The sequence below is a fragment of the Chenopodium quinoa genome, unplaced genomic scaffold (assembly GCF_001683475.1).
Source record: "Chenopodium quinoa cultivar QQ74 unplaced genomic scaffold, ASM168347v1, whole genome shotgun sequence".
In the NCBI taxonomy this organism is placed as follows: Eukaryota; Viridiplantae; Streptophyta; class Magnoliopsida; order Caryophyllales; family Amaranthaceae; genus Chenopodium; species Chenopodium quinoa.
This window is the reverse complement of record NW_018743669.1, coordinates 2602153-2621109: the sequence shown is the minus strand read 5'-3', so window position 1 is coordinate 2621109 and position 18957 is coordinate 2602153. Positions and strand designations below refer to the sequence as shown.

Genomic DNA, 18957 nt, shown 5'->3' with positions numbered 1-18957 from the left:
GTTGCTACCCTCCAAGAGGCGTTAATTGAAGCTGAAGCCTATATACAGGCGACGGAGCTTTGTGCTGTCAAGCAGCCGTCAGATAATAAAAAGTCTGACAAAAAAGAGAGCCGGCAACAGCATCAGCCGACAAGAAAGGAAGAAAAGAGAAAAGGGGTCTGGGCAGCTGACCGATCAGGACATCCGGCCCAGAAGATCAGGCGGAAGTCAGAACCATATGTCCCCAAATACGAGTTCACAAAAGATTGCTCCACCATCCTCCTGGAAATCAAAGACCGGATGTCTTTCGACAAACCGGCTGAAATGAAAAGCCCCGTGAATAAACGGGACAAGAGCAAGTATTGCCAATACCACGAGGATGTTGGCCACGACACCAATGGCTGCTATAGCCTCAGGCGGCTATTGGACCGGCTGGCAGATGAGGGGGCCCTAAAATCCTACCTACCCAAGGCTAAGGGTAATACCCAGGCCAAGAAAGGGCAGGCGGCAAAAATCGGCCCAGTAAACTCCGAGACGGATGAAGAGACCATCTTCACCATAGCAGGCGGTTTTGCCGGAGGGGGTCCCACCATCCGGGGCACCAAAGACAACATCAGGAAGCTGGTCAACTCAGTGGATGAGGGCCAGGCGTCGAAAGACATCTTCCCTGAGGTCCTTATTTCTGAAAAGGACCGGGGCAAGGTCAGGCGGCCTCATGTGACCCCATCGTCATCGAATGCAAGGTTACCAACCAGAAGGTTGGCCGGATCCTAATAGACACCGGGAGCTCGTCTGACCTAATCAGTTATCAGTGCTTGACCAAGCTCAAGTACACATCCGGTAACATGCACCAGGCTCCTCACCCACTAGTCGGTTTTGGGGGTGGAGTAGTGCATCCGGTCGGAAGCATAGATCTTCCGATCCGGCTGGGTGAAAAGGGGCAAGGACGCCACATGATAGTCAAGTTTTTAGTTGTGGAGGAGCTGTCCGCCTACAACATGATATTTGGCCGTCCTACCCTCAACGCATCTAAGGCTGTCATCATCCCGTCCCTCATGTTGGTCAAATTTCAGAAGGATGATGGTACAGTCGGTGCCCTAAGCGGGGACCAGAAGACGGCAAGAGAGTGCTATCTCTCTGACGTCAAGACAACTGTGGGTGCAGCCGGCCAGGGCGAGCCCATAGATATTGATAACTGCGACCCAGCAGTCCCGGCTCCAAGGGCAGCCGGTATGAAAAGAAAGGCGGACCAACTGGCACCCGTCAAAAAGGAGAAATAGCAATCACTAGCCGGGGAAAGGTCAGATGACCAACGACCTCAGCCGGTTGGTGACTGCCTTGATGTCATCCTAGATGACAGCCGTCCTGAAAGAACAGTCAAGGTCGGGACGGTAGCCTTCGAACGGTTGGGAGAAGGCTTGCTCCAGCTGCTGAAGGAATTCAAAGACATCTTTGCCTTTGAAGTGGAAGAGATGCCAGGCGTCAGCCCGGATCTTGCTGTCCACAAGCTAGCCGTAGATCCCAAAAAGCAGCCGGTTAGGCAGAAAAAGAGGGATCATGGTGGAGAAAGATCTCAAGCGGCAGCGGCTGAGGTCAAAAAGCTGTTGGATGCTGGGTTCATTAGGCAATGCTACTACCCGGATTGGGTGGAAAATGTCGTTCTAGTAAAGAAGCCGAACGACACTTGGCGGATGTGTGTGGATTACACAGATCTGAACAAAGCATGCCCAAAAGATAGCTACCCGCTTCCAAAGATTGACAGCCTAGTCGACTCAACAGCCGGCCATGCGTTAATGAGCTTTATGGATGCTTATTCCGGCTTCCATCAAATACCTCTCTGGAAGAAAGATCAGGAGAAGACGGCTTTTGTCACTGATCAGGGGTTATTCTGCTATACGGTGATGCCGTTTGGGTTGAAGAATGCACCGGCTACATTCCAGCGCATGATAAACACCGTTTTTATCAACCAGATTGGCAGGAATGTAGAGGCGTATATCGATGACATGATAGTCAAATCCAAGCTACAGACGGATCACCTAGCAGACCTGCGAGAAACCTTCACCACACTCAGGCGGCACCGGGTCATGCTTAACCCAAAGAAATGCGTATTTGGTGTTGAGTCTGGGAAGTTTCTCGGATTCTTGATTGACCAAAGAGGCATCGAAGCTAATCCGGAAAAAATACAGGCGGTAATTGACATGAAGTATCCCCGCACTGTAAAAGAGGTCCAGAAGTTGACCGGTTATCTGGCGGCATTGGGGAGGTTCCTCAGCCGGTCAGGTGACAAGTGCCTCTATTTCTTCCAGGCAATCAGGAAGAGGTCAAGGTTTGAATGGGGTGAAGAAGCAGAGGCGGCATTCCAGAGGCTTAAGCAGCACTTGCATTCTTTGCCAAGGCCAGTGAGCCCCCTACCCCGGGAGGTTCTGTACATGTACCTAGCCGTCTCTGATCACGCCCTTAGTGCCGTTCTCCTCGCTGAGAGAGACGGCATTCAGCTGCCGGTGTACTTCATCAGCCATGTCCTTAAAAATGCTGAGCTCCGGTACCCCATGATCGAAAAATTTGGGTTGGCCTTATTCGTAGCAGTCAAGCGGTTGAAGCCTTATTTTTTGGCACATCCGGTTGTGGTATACACAGATCAGCTGCTCAAGCGTACGATGACTGCTATAGAGTCATCCGGTAGAATGATCAAGTGGGCTGTTGAAATACAAGGCCTTGAGATAACTTTTGAACCCAGGCGGGCAGTGAAAGGTCAGGCGTTTGCCGACTTTATTGTCGAGATGACTAGGCCGGTGCACCCGGAAAACCCTGATCAGGTCTGGAAGTTATTTGTAGACGGCAGCTCTACGGTGAACGGCTGTGGTGCAGGTGTTATCTGTCATTCCCCGGAAGGGGATAAGTTTGAATATGCACTACGGTTTAAGTTCCAAGCCTCCAACAATGAGGCAGAGTATGAAGCCCTGCTAGCCGGATTGCGCATGTGTAAGGCAGCCGGTGCAAGAAAGGTCGACGCCTGCTCAGATTCACAGCTGATCGTTAGCCAATACCTTGGTGACTACGAAGCCACCCATCCGGCTATGATCAAATGTTTGCAGGCGGTCAAAGAGGAGGCTGGGTCCTTCGATGAATTTCATCTGCGACAGGTGCCCCGGTCTGAAAACAATCAGGCGGATGCCCTCTCAAAGTTGGCATCATCAGCCTCCGGTGATGCTCCTAGGACGGTCTTTTGGGAAGTCATCGAAAAACGAAGTATTCAGAATGATCCCATTGGAGTCTTGGACAGAACTGCTACCTGGATGGATCCCATCCGGTCCTTTTTGACGGATGGTACCTTGCCGGATGACCCTTCAGAAGCATCAGCGCTCAAGAAGCGTGCTTCAAGTTTTGTTGTTCATCAAGGGGAACTCCTCCGGAAGGGATACCTGCAACCGTTTTTGAAATGTGTAACCCCGGATAGGGGGAGAGAAGTGTTGGAAGATCTGCACGCGGGGTTTTGTGCCTCGCATATTGGCGGCAGGTCCCTGGCCAGAAGAACCAGACGGCAAGGGTACTTCTGGCCCACTCTTGAAGCGGATGCCATGGATCTAGTAAAGAGATGCGACAAGTGCCAAAAATTCGCTAAGTTGATACATCAACCGGCAACAGAACTCACGGCAATCCATAGTCCGGTTCTATTTGCTAAATGGGGCATGGACATTTTGGGACCTTATACGCCTGCATCAGGCGGCCGCCGCTACATTCTTGTAGCAGTAGACTACTTCACCAAATGGGTTGAGGCAGAGGCGGTAAAAGGGATTAAAACGAAAGACGTGATTTCTTTCGTCTGGAGAAATGTCATCACCCGGTTCGGGGTTCCAATGTCCATGGTTTTCGACAACGGACCGCAGTTCGAAACGCCTGTCCTGAAGACCTGGTTGGGAGACCAAGGAATTTCCCATTGTTTTGCATCCGTTGGCCGTCCTCAGGCAAACGGTCAAGTTGAGGCTTTTAACAAGTTGATCTCAGACGGGATAAAGAAGAAAGTAGAAAGAGCCGGTGGACTATGGGCAGAGGAATTACCTCATGTCCTTTGGGCTATCCGGACAACCGAAAAGGGGGCAACCGGTGAGACCCCATTTCTCATGACATACGACACTGAAGCAGTTCTTCCCATTGAACATTATGAGCCTACTCTACGCATTATGTTATATGATGAGGAGGCTAACTGGGAAGCCATGCGGTTGGCATTAGACGCTCTTCCAGAGCGAAGGGGGAATGCTGCCTTGCGTCATGAGATCTACCGTCTGCGTATGACTAGAGCCTACAACAAGCGGGTTCGTAAAAGACCTTTGAAAGAAGGAGATTTTGTGCTTCGCAAAATGGAGGCAACCGGTAGGGCCAATGAACAAGGCAAATTAACCCCAAATTGGGAGGGACCCTACCGGATCTTTGAAGAAGTACGAGACGGCACTTACCGCCTGGAAACTCCAGACGGAAGAAAGTTGCCTAGAACTTGGAATGTAGATAACCTCAAAAAATACTACTTCTAAGTATTGTACATCTTTTGAAAATTTTCAAATGATTAATGAGAATTACATTCAATTTTGTATACAGCCGCCATGTCTTGTGCCTACCACAAGCGGCACCAGTAACTAATTTTTTCATCCGGTGACACCCATACGGGTGAATTCATCGAAGAGAACATCTCCCATTTGGGTGGTAAATTGTTCTAAGCGATCACACAGGCGGACAAATCCGCCTGACGATCCTTCGCACCAAAAAAGGGCAGGCTAGCAACCCCAAACTTGCAGCCGGCTCACTTTTTGGAAGGACAGCCGGTACTCAATACCGCCGCCTGACTCTCTAAGAGCAGGCCTAAACATTTGGTCTAGGCCATAATTCATTCAGGGGTATGCTTGCAAAAGCCCAACCGGTGAATGGACATCCTAATCTGGCGTGATTAGTTTGCGAAGTCCCGACCGGTAATTCAGTATAAACCGACTGGCTCCCGAATCTAATGTTGGCACTTAGTGCATATTCGAGCTATATCATATGGATAGTCGCCTGGCTTGCAAAGAACCAGACCGCTATCCAGGGGCAATTACCCAGACGCCATCCGGTTTGGTTTTGGGTCGAAATTTCTTCGCCTAGTTTGCGAAGACCCAGACGGCAGTGTTACCGGTGGGGTCTTCTTGGCAACCCTTGCAAATTTCTTCGCCTAGTTTGCGAAGACCCAGACGGCAGTGTTACCGGTGGGGTCTTCTTGGCAACCCTTGCAAATTTCTTCGCCTAGTTTGCGAAGACCCAGACGGCAGTGTTACCGGTGGGGTTTTCTTGGCAACCCTTGCAAATTTCTTTGCCTAGTTTGCGAAGACCCAGACGGCAGTGTTATCGGTGGGGTCTTCTTGGCAACCCTTGTAAATTTCTTCGCCTAGTTTGCGAAGACCCAGACGGCGGTGTTACCGGTGGGGTCTTCTTGGCAACCTTTGCAAATTTCTTTGCTGTTTGCGCAGACCCAAGCGGTAGTGTTACCGGCGGGGTTCTTTTGGTTATCCTCGCAGAAATATGTATAAAAAAATAACAAGAATTCTAATATTGAAGTGCAGAAACATAAAAAGCATTCAAAAGCCGGCTTAGCCGGTGAAAATGTTTATATTCAAAATAAAAATTATTACAGCTTAGCCCATCTCATCCGGCGCTATTACAAGATAATGCTAGGCACGCAGGCCGGGAAGTAGTTGCTACTCCAGGCGAACAGTGAGCCGGTCCTATTCCGGTTGGTTCTGGGTTGGATCAGGGTGAGCGGCTGCGTCGGCTTCAGGAACGACTTCTTCCTCTTCAGCAGCCTCCGCCTGCCGTCGCGCAATCTCCTCCCTAATCCAAGCGTCATAGGGTCCGGGCCCCGGCTCATTCGCCTCCTCGGCCAGAATGGCAAGATCAGAATATTTGAAGGCGAGTTCCCAGACGGTGAAGTCCGCCTCCGGGTGGATGAGGGAAAACGCCCGTTGCATCCGGTTTGCACAGTCATGCTCATTCTCTTCAATGAGCCTCTCCTGCTCCGACTCCAAGGTGGCCTTGAAGTTCTCATTGGCAGCAGCCGCCTCTTTGCGCAGGCGCTCATTCTCTTTGGCAAGGCGGCCATTTTCAGTCTCCGCCTTGCTCAGCCGTTGGAGGGGCTCTGTCTGTTCCTCCAACTTTTTATTGGCATCATCCAGGGACGCCTGCAGTTGGTCAACTTGGTTTTTCAGCTGATCAATCTGCTGTTGGAGGGCTTTGGTCTTCTCCGCCTGTTCCATGCGTATAGATTTAGATTCTAAGCCATGCATGTACAAAGAGTAGTCAGCAACATTATAGGCGTCATCAACAGCCCGTTTGCTTCTCCTTACCTCCTCAGACTTGCGGGTATAAGCTCGTTTGAGCCCCTCTACGCGCAGCATAGCCTGCAAAAATACAGCCGGTTAATACTGCATATTTAAAAATGCACGTCAAGAAAATTACCGCATGGTTGTTGGAGCATACGTCGGCCAGGTCGACCAGCACTCGGTCGGCATTAAAGGAGTTGATCCCAGGGATCGCCTCCTTCTCGTCCCTGGGGACGGCTTTCAGCATGGCCCGGGCATATTGTGCCCCGTCCGGCCAGCGGGGAGAATTATCTGCACCAGAAACAGACGGTGAGAAACTCGCATATGCTCTGCCTATAGATTGCCGGCTGATTGGAGAATCCCCCGGCTGCGATCGAGACTGTGAATAAGACTTGACCCGCATGGGCAGATCAAGCAGTGTAAGGTCGAAGTTACCTTGGCGGCCCGAACGGCCTTCAGAGGGACCGGTTGCGGTCCTCAATGGGATGGCAGAAAGCACATCCGCAGATCCAGGCCCGTCTGGGACCCTTATTGATTTGCCGCCGGTAGTTTGCCGGTCGGCTGTCTTCTGCACCTTGGATGCAGACTCTTAATGGGTCGGCGGAGGCCTGACCTGTTTTTGAAGGGACCGGGGCATCTGCTTCCCGTCCTGTAAACGAGAAAAATATAAGTTATGGGATAAAAGGATTGAAATAAACGAGAAGGATCAGACGGTTATACCTTCTTCGCCGCCTGGGCAGCAAGTTTTTTCTCGAGATTGGCTTTCCGGATGTCGGCAGCCGACCTAGCCGGTGTCTTCTCAGTGGTCAGCATTTTCTTGGCTTCTTCTGCAGAGGAAGGCACACGGTTAGAATAATAAATAAGCAAGGAAATAAAAGCATCCGGTACGAAAGAAACTGGCTGAGTTCCGAATACATACGTTTTTTAAACATGCTGCTTAGGCCACAAGCGGACAAGAAGCATTCGTCCCTAAAAAATTCATGTTTGGGCACCCAGTTTCTAGGTACCCTTACTATCTCTCCGGATGAGAGGGTGTCAGGAACTAACTCAAAAAACCCGGAGTCAAGGATGGACTCTCTATCATCCTCCGGGACAGGGGGCAGGCAGCACTTGGTCCCCAAGAGTTCTGGTTTCCGGTTGTAGATCCGGAATTCTCTGTTCTCTGCCGTAGTTGGGGCCTTAACCAAGTAGAACCGGTGCTTCCAGTCCGACCATTTGGATGGCTTGTCCAAGGTCATAAGGTATTTGGGCTGGGTGGTCAAGGTATACCAGGCTCTCCAGCCGCCTGGGCTCCTACTCAAGTAATGCATGTGGGCAAACGCCTCCCAGCCGGGGTTGAGGCCCTGCATCTCGCAGGCGGCGATATACCCTAAAATATTTACCCATGAGTTGGGGGTTAATTGCCAGAGACCTAGGCCATACCCCCTAAGTATGGCTTTTATTGTGTCGTGGAGAGGGAAGCGGACTCCGGCCACGAAGGCCGCCTCGTAGCACCCGAACCAAGCGTTCGCGTTCGGTTGTCCATCCTCCCACCATATTGTTCCCAGAGCATCCGGGACTTTTATTGTATAGTCACCACCCAGCGGCCGCCGTTGGATAAAATCTGGCAGCGCAGCCCGCATGAGCTCGCGGTCCTTGGAGGAGACGGCGATCATGAGAGGATCGTTCCTATTATCCCAAGAAGGCCTCTCCGCCTCCTCGCTATCCTCAGATTCGGTTAAGTAGCTGCTACTGCTACTTTGAATGTGACCGGCATCAGAGCCGGCTGGGGAGTTGGAGACCTCCTTATCAGAGCCTACCTGCTCTCTGGTCTCCTGGAGGGGAGCACTCTCTTCGTTTAAAATGCTATCACCCGGGGTGCTAGGAGCGCCCCCGAGTGAGCCTCTCTGCTCTACCTCTCCATGCTCTACTTCACCGCCTGAAGCTGGGACCTCAGGCGGCTGCTCATCTGAGCTCCCACTTCTGTAGTTGGGATCTCTGGCAGTAGACCGGATTATGGCCATTGTGTCCTGCACAGACACAGAGTCGGTCGATATGGGTGTTGAAAAAGGGTTGTCCCAAAGAACAGAGGCGGCAGACCCAGTTCTAGACTCAGCCGTACTAATAAACCGGCTGAGTTCACAGCTAGGTTCCGGGTATGGGTATAAGGGGTCCATCTACTTATGGGACCAATGAACAAAAATGCGAGTAAAAGACTCAAACGGAAATACATGAAAAAGCTAGAAAGAATAGAGACGGTACCTAGAAGAAAATCTGGAAATTCTCTGGGATGCTTGCGAAGACGCAGGCGGTTCAAAATCCGGTTGGGTTTCTCTGATTACCCTCTCGAAAACCTTTGGCTAGCTTGCAACGACCCAGACGGTCTGTAGACCGGTTGCTCTCAACGAATCTCAACTCCGAATGCTCTCAACTCTCAAATTGTCGGCTGCTCTCAAATCTTCAGAAATTTGGCAAAGTTTGTAAATGAGAGCTCGGGGGACATCTTCTCCTATTTATAGAATTTGTCCCAGAAGGTGAAAAGTCGTGACTCTTCGCCTTCTGCTTTTCCATAAACCCTAAAAAAAAAAAAAAAAACCTTTCACCGGCGCCACGTGGCACCCTGCCACGTCAGCACTAGTGAGGGGCAAATGTTTGGGGTAAAAATACCCTAAACACGTGGCCCAATGGCCTAGTGACACGTGGCATCCAGCCGTTGGTCAGCAGGGCTCCAATCCTCTGCTGACACGTGTCCTCTAAACCCTAAAAGGGGAACCATCCCTTCCCCACTATAAATAGTGGAAGGACCCTCATTAATGGGGGTTGGAACATTTGTGGTTCACATTGAATACTCCTCAAAAAGAAAAACACTTACCCCGAGCAATATTAATTGCAGAATTCTCCCATTACGCGAGAAGTAACTTCTACATTACGTGCATTCTACCTCCCATATCTTTACTAACTTGATCGTCGGAGGCGGAGCTCCTACCCCCAGGAGTCTTCGTGATTTTGCAGGCACAGGCGTCGAAGGGCATTCTTGGAATTGTAACTCTCCCGTAGGACACATCAAAAAACCCCGAAACAGAGTCCATGCAGATGGGGCCGATTCGATGGGCCTCTGAATATGGTACGAGTATAAAATACAAAAACAAATTAAAAGGGAAAATGTATGTACTGTGGTCTGTGGGGCCTCAACGGTTTGTATGATGTGAATCCAAATAATTTTGAAATCCAAAAATACCAGCTATGAATTCACCATATTCAGCAGAACTGATGGGACCCAACCCCTCGTGGCCTGTTATATTTCTGCCCTACCAGTCCCTAATCTTTTCTTGGCTCCTTCTTACCAGTTTTTATTACATTCCTATTCTTAGAGCTACTCGTATGTATGTTAATGTTATGGCCACTTGAGAGTAACAGCCACAATTACTCCTCATCCCTGTAATTTTGTTCGATAACGCGCTAACGTTGAGAATATACTAGAATTATCAGAAATCAGGAGAGAAGTTTTAACCACTACTAATCACTTGAGTTATTCCTCACCCTGCAAATTACATTTATTTGATAACATTAGTATTATCGTTGTATGTTGAGTCACATACTCCTTACTCCTCTAAGGCGAAATACGTCGAACCAGGTCAATCAAGATCTAGACACCAAAACACAAATACACATGCACCTTTCCTAATTCCTATAGAATATTCATGGGTTCACCCCTTCACGTGCATGTCACGTCCTCCTACTCTTAAAATTATGAAGCCAAATTCAAAGCCTTAATCACAAACACAATCACAAATTGTACTTTCTCTTTCTTTTTAAGTTTGTTTCTTAAACTTTGATTTTGGTTGGTTTCCCTCTCAAGGCATCCAAAAACACATTCTCACATATTGTATTCTATTAATCATCCCCACTTAAGTTCCATTCTTTTAAAAGGTTTCTATTGTAGGGTCAACAATTATTTTTACCCCCATTTTTTTTTTTTTAAATTTATGATTTAGTAAATCTAGGTTATTTTGATCTTATACACTTTTAAAGAAAGAAAGAAAGCAAGCTAACTGTACAAGTAGTAGTAGTAGTATTTATCAAGTGTACTAAAAACACAACATAGTCCTCCATAAAAACCAAGGAAGACAGAGAATTATGATCATAATAATTAAAACCAAGTTGGGAGTATTAGATTATTTGAAAGAAGCAGGAAGAGAAATTTAGAGAATAATAATGCCAAGGCAAAATCAACAGCATTGCAAAATCAGGAAAAGAGTGTCATCATCGTCGTCGTCATCCTCTTCAGTGGTGAAGAAGAAGAATTACAAATTGAAAAAGGGTGTTTTGGTAGGGAAACTCATTATGGAATCAGGTTCAGAGTCACCTTTGCAGAATTTTGATACAAATAATAATAATTATTACTATAACAATGTTACTAGTAATAATAATAATAATAAGGGGAAAGAGGGTTTTTCAGCACGAAAATTGGCTGCTACTTTGTGGGAAATAAATGGCTTTCATTCACCTGCTCGACCGAAAGAGGAAATCTTGGAGGAGAAAAGAGTTAGAAGCAGCAACAACCACCCTCATACCCCTGCTTGTGACCAGGTTAGTATCAATACATTTTTCAACTTCTGTCAAATTATTTTGAATAGTTAATTATTTTACTTTTTGTTTGGTTTGTTTGCTTGTTGAATAGCTACAGATTGATGGATCTAAAGTGGGAGGTCACAGGAGAAGATCTTCTGCAACTTCGCAGAAACTTGAGATTGCAGGAGGAGGCCCTGAAACTCTTGGAAAAGCCACTTCCATTGAGGTAAGTTGTAGTATTAACACCTACAATTCACATTTTCATTGTATGATATGATGGGCTAGTCAATTTTGATGGACAAAGGTACAATGAAATAGATACATACATGTTTGTTGATCTGATCTCAGCTATGCAGGTATCGAGTCACATGGCCGGACTTGGAGAGAACAATATGAACGTCAAAACCCGTTTGAAGGATGTTAATAACAGCCTAATCGCCTCAAAAGAGCTTGTCAAGGTCTTGTTCCGAATTCTATCCCAAGAGGAGCAACATTCATCCAGGATAACCTTAGTCTCTGCTCTACGCGTTGAGCTTGATCGAGCGAGACTCCAAGTAGACAAGTTGATTCAAGATCAACGCTTTTATTGCAATCAAATGGATGCCCTTTTGAAGCACTTTGCTGAGGAAAAGGCAGCTTGGAAGAGCAGAGAGCGAGAGAGAATTCGAGAGGCTGTTTCATCCTTAGCAAGGGAGCTTGAGATAGAGAGAAAGCTTAGGAGACAAGCTGAAAGGCTGAACAAGAAGCTAGGTATGGAGTTAGCTGATACAAAAGCTGATTTTACTACCGCGCTCAAGGAGCTTGACAGTGAGAAAAGGGCTAGGGAGATATTGGAGCAAACTTGTGATGAGTTAGCAAGAGGGATAGGAGAAGAGAGAGTTGAGGTGGAGGAATTAAAAAGAGAATCAGCTAAAGCAAGAGAAGAGGTTGAGAAAGAAAGACAAATGCTTCAATTGGCGGATGTCTTGAGGGAAGAGAGAGTCCAGATGAAGCTTTCTGAAGCTCGGTATGAATATGAGGAGAAAAACGCGGCATTGGAGAGATTAAAGAATGATATTGAAACCCACTTGAAAAGTAAAGAGAATGGTACCAATAATCTTGATGAAAAAACAGGGTTGAAGCATTTTCTGAGGACAATGCAAATAGGTGCACTGGAAAATGGAGGAGATCAAGGAGAAGGAGACTCAGGAGATAGCGAGCTCCACTCAATCGAACTAAACATGGACAATAATAACAGGAGCTACAAGTGGAGCTTTGCTTGTGAAGGTAACAATCAAGGTGACTCCAGAAGGGGTTCAATGGATGAAGTATTCAAGGGAAGGAGATCACTTTCTGAGAAAATTCAGTGGGAAAGTATATGTTTGCAGAGAAAAACTTCAGATGGAGGCATAGAATGGGACTTCACTGCCAACAACAAGCTGGGAAGTATTAATGGATTTGATGTAGGAAGACCGTCCCAAGTTTGTGAAGTTGGTGCAACAAATGAAGACGTCGATGATGGTGATGAATCGTTCAAAAGGTATAGCCCAGTAGATAAATCTCATAGAATATCATCTTTTCATGGCTCACCAATCTCTACAGGAAACTCATCGCGGTTGAGAGAGGCTTGTAGTGCAATCTTGCAAGATTTAGCATCAAAGAGAGAACAGCTTCAACTCGAAGGCCAGTCTAGGGTAAACAACATATGATTGCTGGAATTCAGTACATTATAAAAATTACCAGATTTTAATTAAATTATACTTCGTACCATGTTTAATCTTACATACTACTATTGTTTTAATCTTTTCTGTATCTCCCGTTCCAGTTCAATGCTGCTTGCAATTCCTTTTCAGTAAAACTTTCATATTTCATATAACTTCTTTACCTTTGTATAATTGGGAGGAGAGAGAGAGGGGGGGGGGGGGGAATATTGATCTTGTATTTGACATACTTACAAATTTTGTAGTGCGACACTATATGGATATACATTTTTTGTTGATATTAATATCTATGAAGTATTAATCTTCATCTAGTTATATATTAATGATGTCAAAAACTGACCTGACGACCTGATACAAAAGAAAAAAAGGTATTAAATTCAAAATTTAACTTGTATCGACACAATGATAAATACTTTTTGGTTGTATGATTTATTACCAAGCTACCATCGGCAGATAAGTTCAAATGGCTTCTAATAATCTGGTTGCAATTTAAGAAGCAAATGTGCCAGGCAGGGCTAAATATCGAAATAAGAATTTGCCTAGTACTATGGCATTTTGCACAAGGTTGCTCATGAGCTAAATTGATTGTGTTGATCATAAAGCTTATGCCAGAGCCCCTCACAGGCAAGCAGGGGTAAAGGCCATGTTTGATAAATGGCTTTTTGTTGGCTTTTTGGTTAGCTTTTGGCTTTTTTATGAGGTCAAACAACTAAAAAATGTGTTTGGTAATTGGTTGTTTATCCAGTGAAAAAGTTGGCTTTTAAGCCAAAATGAAAAAGCTGCTTTGAGTAGCTTTTTTGTTGGCTTTTGGGCTTGTTGGTCCACAAATTATCTAATAAACAGCCAACTACCAACAATTAATTTACCAAACACTTTTATAAACAACCAGCTTTAACAACCAATTTCAAAAGCCATTATAATAAACAGCCAAACATACCAGCTGGTCAAACAAGCCAAGTGAACCAGCCAACCGCCAACAGCCACTTGCCAAACAAGGCCAAAGTCTAAGGGATACAACAATCTTACCATTAGACCAAGTACTGCTTGTTGTAAAGGATTTCATATTGGTTGTAAAGGATTGGCCGATTGAACTATGTAATTGTATTTTTGTACTGTACAGCGAGTCACAAGGTGAAAGGAAAAAGGAAAAAGCAAAAGAAAAAGAAGAGTTGCTGTAGATTTGAAGTAAAATTCAAGTAAAACAATGTTCAAAGATTCGGTCTAACCTGAAATTGAATGGATGAGCATCACCCACCTCCAGTACCATACCTTTTAAGGTTTTAATAATGTTTAAAATCAGCAAGTATGATAAGTTAGTAAGAATGCAGATGCAGATTAATGAAATTTAATTTGTTGGCGCAATTTAATTTGCAACTGCAGATTTAGAGTTTGTACATGTCAGAAATAAATCAATAATGTTGTAGGAGTATTATTAATATAATACTTGTATCGGTAAAGGCTAAGTTTTATTATAAACTCCATGTATAGCTGTATCTGTATATGATAAATCTGGTGCAATAATTGTATTTTGGTGAACCTTGAGCAATAATGTCAACTTCTCAGTCCAAAGACAAAAGGGGGCTAGCTAGAAAAACCGATGAATAATTTCATAAATCATGTGCACCAATGACCTGGATCAGTGCAATATATTAAAAGAGACCAATAAACAATTTTATTCTTTTCTTAAGAAAAAAAAAACAATTTTATTCTTAACCTACTTGATTATAGCTTCTACCTGTTAACAGACAACAATGCTGAAGTGGTCAATTGAGCAAATTATAAAGAGAGAATTAGGAGACAAAGATAGTCTCAAGAATTCATGAAATGATTTAAACATGCTATATACGAACTAATGAGAAAATCAAACATTTCAAAATGTTTCATACTTCATAGTTTATTCTATGTTTAGACACATTAGGGTCTGTTCTCATACGTTGAAATTCAGTTCAGTTCAATTTAACTACTAATTTCCTTCTCTTATAAAATATTCAGTTCAACTCAGCTCAATTCAGTTCAGTCCAGTCAATGAGAACAGACCCTAAGAGTTATCTTAGTGACGAGTCTCCAAATATCGTCATAAAATCTCATTTATTACGGAGTACTTTGTACCATTGATTAAGCTTAAAAGAGTTCAACCAAACAAGTTCTGCACACAATTATAATATGTTCCCTACACTCCCTCTGTGTTTTTTTAAAGTATTACAATTTAACCGGCACATAGCTTTAGACAATTTAATTGACTTAAATAAAATAAGAGGTAAGTGGGGTAGTTGGAGTATTAAAAAATTATGAAAGAAAGAGAGTGGGGTTAATAGTTTTTTTGTTTTTTTTGGTGTTCTACCCGGTTCACTCTTTGGGCTAATCCGGATTCGGGGATCAGTTCTGGGTGGTTAGGTTCCAGTCCCCTCTCAATTGTTGTTGCGGGGGATCGAACACGGGTCCTCCCTACCAAGTGTAGTCCCAATCACCACTACACCAACAACCAATTGGTAGTGGGGTTAATAGTTTATTGAAAGTAATGAATGTGAGAGGAAAGATTTAATAAAAATAAGTATTAGTGGATTTGGGTGGAGACCACAGAAAAGAAATAATATTTTAATGTAATTTTTTTGCCAAAAAAATAAGTATAACATTTATTAAAACACGGACGGATTTGATAAGGGTAACACTTACTAAAACCATGGAGGGAGTATTATTTTTTAAGTGCCTCGGCTTGACTGGACACGTATATCAATGCACATAAATCACTAAAACAATGAGTAATTTAAAAAAAAAAAAAGTTGATATTTGAAAACTATACATTAAAACAATCCCAATAAGTACCTACATGAGAGACCTGTTATATATTTTTCTCATGTAAAAATCACTAGTTTTGGTCAAAATGGAATATGTGAATATTGCAAAAAGTAAAATTGAGGTGCTTAAAAAAAATGGAGGGATTATAATTGATGTATCTGGCGGAATACATGACAACAATGACTTTGTCCTGAGACTAGCATAATTCCTAATGGCCCATGTAATTGATATAAGGTCAAGATATGTGCGGACAGTTAATAAATGAAGAATAACATATGGTTCTCTTGATTCCGACAGATAAATCCCAACACATGACCAATCTACCAATATAAGTTGACGACGAAATAACCCAAAGTAAGGACGTGACTGACTAGACAACAACGGAGCAGCAGCATAATTTATTTATCTCCAGAAATTCAAGTGACTCTATCTTATGGTCTTAAGATGATCAAGAAAGCAGCATGTGGATGGTGGAGGAAGGACCATTCATATTCAAATTTCATAGACGGCGGTCAAAGGGAATCAACAGAGATGGTCAGAACATGGCATTGGAAGTTGCAATATAAAAAGATGTCAACCGAGGAATGATGAAGATAATCTCACCTCTGAATCACAAATATTTAATCCTCATACCAGGAAAATGAGTAGACCATAAGATTTGATTGGATTAGATTTAAACGAGTTATCATGGCCTTTTCTCATAATTTGATTGTGTCTTAACCTAATCTAGAGCTACCTTGTTTCCTCAAGTAATATTAAAACCACAGTTAAATACACTTTGTTGACTGTAATTCTAATAAGAAAATAAATAATTAATACCATCACCAGTAAAAACTTTACATATGGTAGTGTTGGTGACAGTTCAGAAAGTCAAATTTCATAGCTTAGAAAACATATTAATTTTCTAATAAAGCATCCTTAATACGCAAAATGGGTGGCAATCCCCTAGATATTAACAGAACAAAGGCATAAATTATCTAATCAATGAAGAACATAACACGTTTGAAAACAAGAAAGGACAAGCCCATCTACTTTGTATATTCTTAGAGGCAAAAACATGAATGTCAATTGTCAAACAATGAACATAATAAGATAATATAATCTACTATTTTTATGAAATGAAAGGAAATTTGCACCTTCTTCCTGGAGTAATTGTTCATGGGTTTCTTCTTGTATTCCTAGCAATGCAGAGAAACAAGGATACTTTGATCTAACACAACCTTTATTTTTTACATAATATATAGCCTGCAAAACCTGGCAATTTTTCTGATAGTATCATGAGACATAGTAGTAGCTGTAGTAGCAGCAGCAGCATAAGTAGTCAATAAATTGTGAGATGCAGAAAACAAGCAGACAAAAAATTCTGCAGAACACTGAGATAAACAAGTTAAAGTGAGGTTCTCAGTAGTCAGACAACTGTACATGCAAAGGTTATGCAATCAACTTGGTACACCTCCAAACTAATTGTAGCACTTCAGTCTCTGATTATTTGATTGTTAGAACCTTATCAAAAACACAATTAATCAAGGCATTCGGGTCTAGAATTCAAAAGTTCGAATTATACTCTTGGTGAGTCACAGCTTGAGATCCTTAAGCCATCACTAACCATAGTAACCAATATACAGTAATGTAATGAGATTAATTGGTTTCAATGGCCCAATGCCAAACCCACTATCCTAATTTGACATGCAGCACGGGACATGTTTTCAGATGAAAACTCAGGTGATGCAGACAAATAAATCAAGGATGTAGGATGTACATTAATTGACACAAACACGACAATTTCCTCCGTAAGACATGATCTTAAGAGAACAAAAGGTCTCATCAAAAGTCCTTATATTCCAGAAGATTAGAGTTTTCATAATTTATATTCGTAAGTAATATAATATGTACTTGTAACAAATGAATGTAGCATGACCCCAATGTACTATCATACATTCATACATACTGTCAGAGAAACCTGCCAACATTACAATAAAGGAAAAAAAAGGAGATAACAAGGCACCAGATGGAATTCCAAGATTGCAACCAGCTTAACATAAAATTAAACAAGTTGTCAAAGTGGACAGGAATGAAGGGTGAAGCATGAAGGCTTGATATAACGACGAGTTCAGGCAGTAAATTAGAAGGATTTAGCTAAGATAATTTTTTTTTAGCAGCCCAGGAGGAAGTAGCCAAATAAAAACTATATGAAATCTACTTCAGAAAGATTTTGAAACAACGTATAAACAACAAAGGGGAGGGGAGAGGTAATTCAACCAGTAGTCCTATACTGAAATGATGGAATTCTAACGCATTGATTGTACTTTTCACCCAGAAAACAAATCAAGAGACCTATTCCTCAATCCTGTGGTTCAAGAGGCCAAAGGATATAACCTAAGGAAACAAGGAGTGAAGGAGAGGATATGAGGAACCAACCAAGAAGGAAATTTCTATTTAAATGTATAAATTGGATTCAAAAACAGAAGAATATCATTTAATTACCTACCAACCAAGAGATCTTACAAGTGAGAATAGAGGTCCCACCTTAATAATGGGATGTAGTAAACTCCCATTTCTCTTGCAATCAAGTACTAGACCAAGGTAATGAATCAAGATACAATGAAGCAGCAATCGTGCAATAGTCCATTGATGTCCAATTTCCAATCATAGCTTCCCATGAAATGATTGGAAATAGTTGAACTATCAGATTTCCAACAACCACAGCATTGTATCCAGGAGATTAAATAAGAATAAATGGACAAAAAGGCAATGCCAAGGTGAATACGCCAAAATTCTATAACTGGGTTGTGATCAATGAGGTTGATAGCTTTCTAATTACTTATTGCTTGTCGATATTAGAGTTCCACAAAGCAAATAGACGCAACTGTGTGTGGAAAAGGAAACAAGCCCCTTCACTCTGGATTTCACAAGAAAACCAGAACCTTGAGTTTAATTATTGCTAGGCACACAGCTTAATGAAAAATTGGCAATCCTGTATGTCACTAATATGACCGACAAAAAATCTACAGTAAATTTTTCCTTGCAATAAGATTGGGCCTTATCATCTGTAAAATTTCACAAGCAATTCCTACAGCAATTTGACAGTTTTCCAAGAGTAATCAGATTCTCCTCAGGGACTCTTCCCTTTTCCACATCTTTTTCGTATTTGCTTGTGTTTGGAGGTTTTGGATGAAGAGTGACAAATAAGTTGGTGCCTATATTAGTTTAACTGTTTATATCATTACTTATCTCTAGGGCTCTTCATGTATTGTTAACCAGTACAAACACAATAGCTTATTTAACATTTCAGAATTAAAAGCAAGATTCCTCGTGTATATGGTTAATCATACGATCCCACTCTTGTCATAACATGAGCCCTCCCCCACACCCACCCACCCGCACAGCCCCACCCTCTTCCTAGAATCCCCCTTTGTTGGAAGTATAATATAAGCAAATCTAAGTCTATAGCATAGCCTCTGCAAGAAATGGTTAGCCATTGTTTTTTTATAGAAAAAATTCCAGAGTCATGAAGGAATGCTATGATCCAAGCAATCAAAGCCGTCAATAGCCAATATGACCAATAAAGTCACACTGCATCAAACATGATC

At 43.2% G+C, this 18957-nt stretch overlaps 2 protein-coding genes across 2 annotated transcripts; one reads left to right on the top strand and one right to left on the bottom strand.

Annotated features, from left to right (window-relative positions):
- Nucleotides 1-5602: 5602 nt before the first annotated feature.
- On the bottom strand, nt 5603-6492 carry LOC110683595 (tropomyosin-2-like). Its single transcript, XM_021859994.1, has 2 exons — nt 6345-6492; nt 5603-6245 (listed from the first exon to the last, which is right to left on the bottom strand). Exons 1-2 carry the CDS (start codon nt 6393-6395, stop codon nt 5727-5729), a joined length of 570 nt encoding a protein of 189 aa, XP_021715686.1. The 5' UTR covers nt 6396-6492; the 3' UTR covers nt 5603-5726.
- A 3289-nt stretch (nt 6493-9781) lies between these two features.
- Nucleotides 9782-12768, top strand: LOC110683594. The gene is made up of 3 exons (XM_021859993.1): nt 9782-10889; nt 10981-11097; nt 11228-12768. Exons 1-3 carry the CDS (start codon nt 10515-10517, stop codon nt 12557-12559), a joined length of 1824 nt encoding a protein of 607 aa, XP_021715685.1. The 5' UTR covers nt 9782-10514; the 3' UTR covers nt 12560-12768.
- Nucleotides 12769-18957: the final 6189 nt, after the last annotated feature.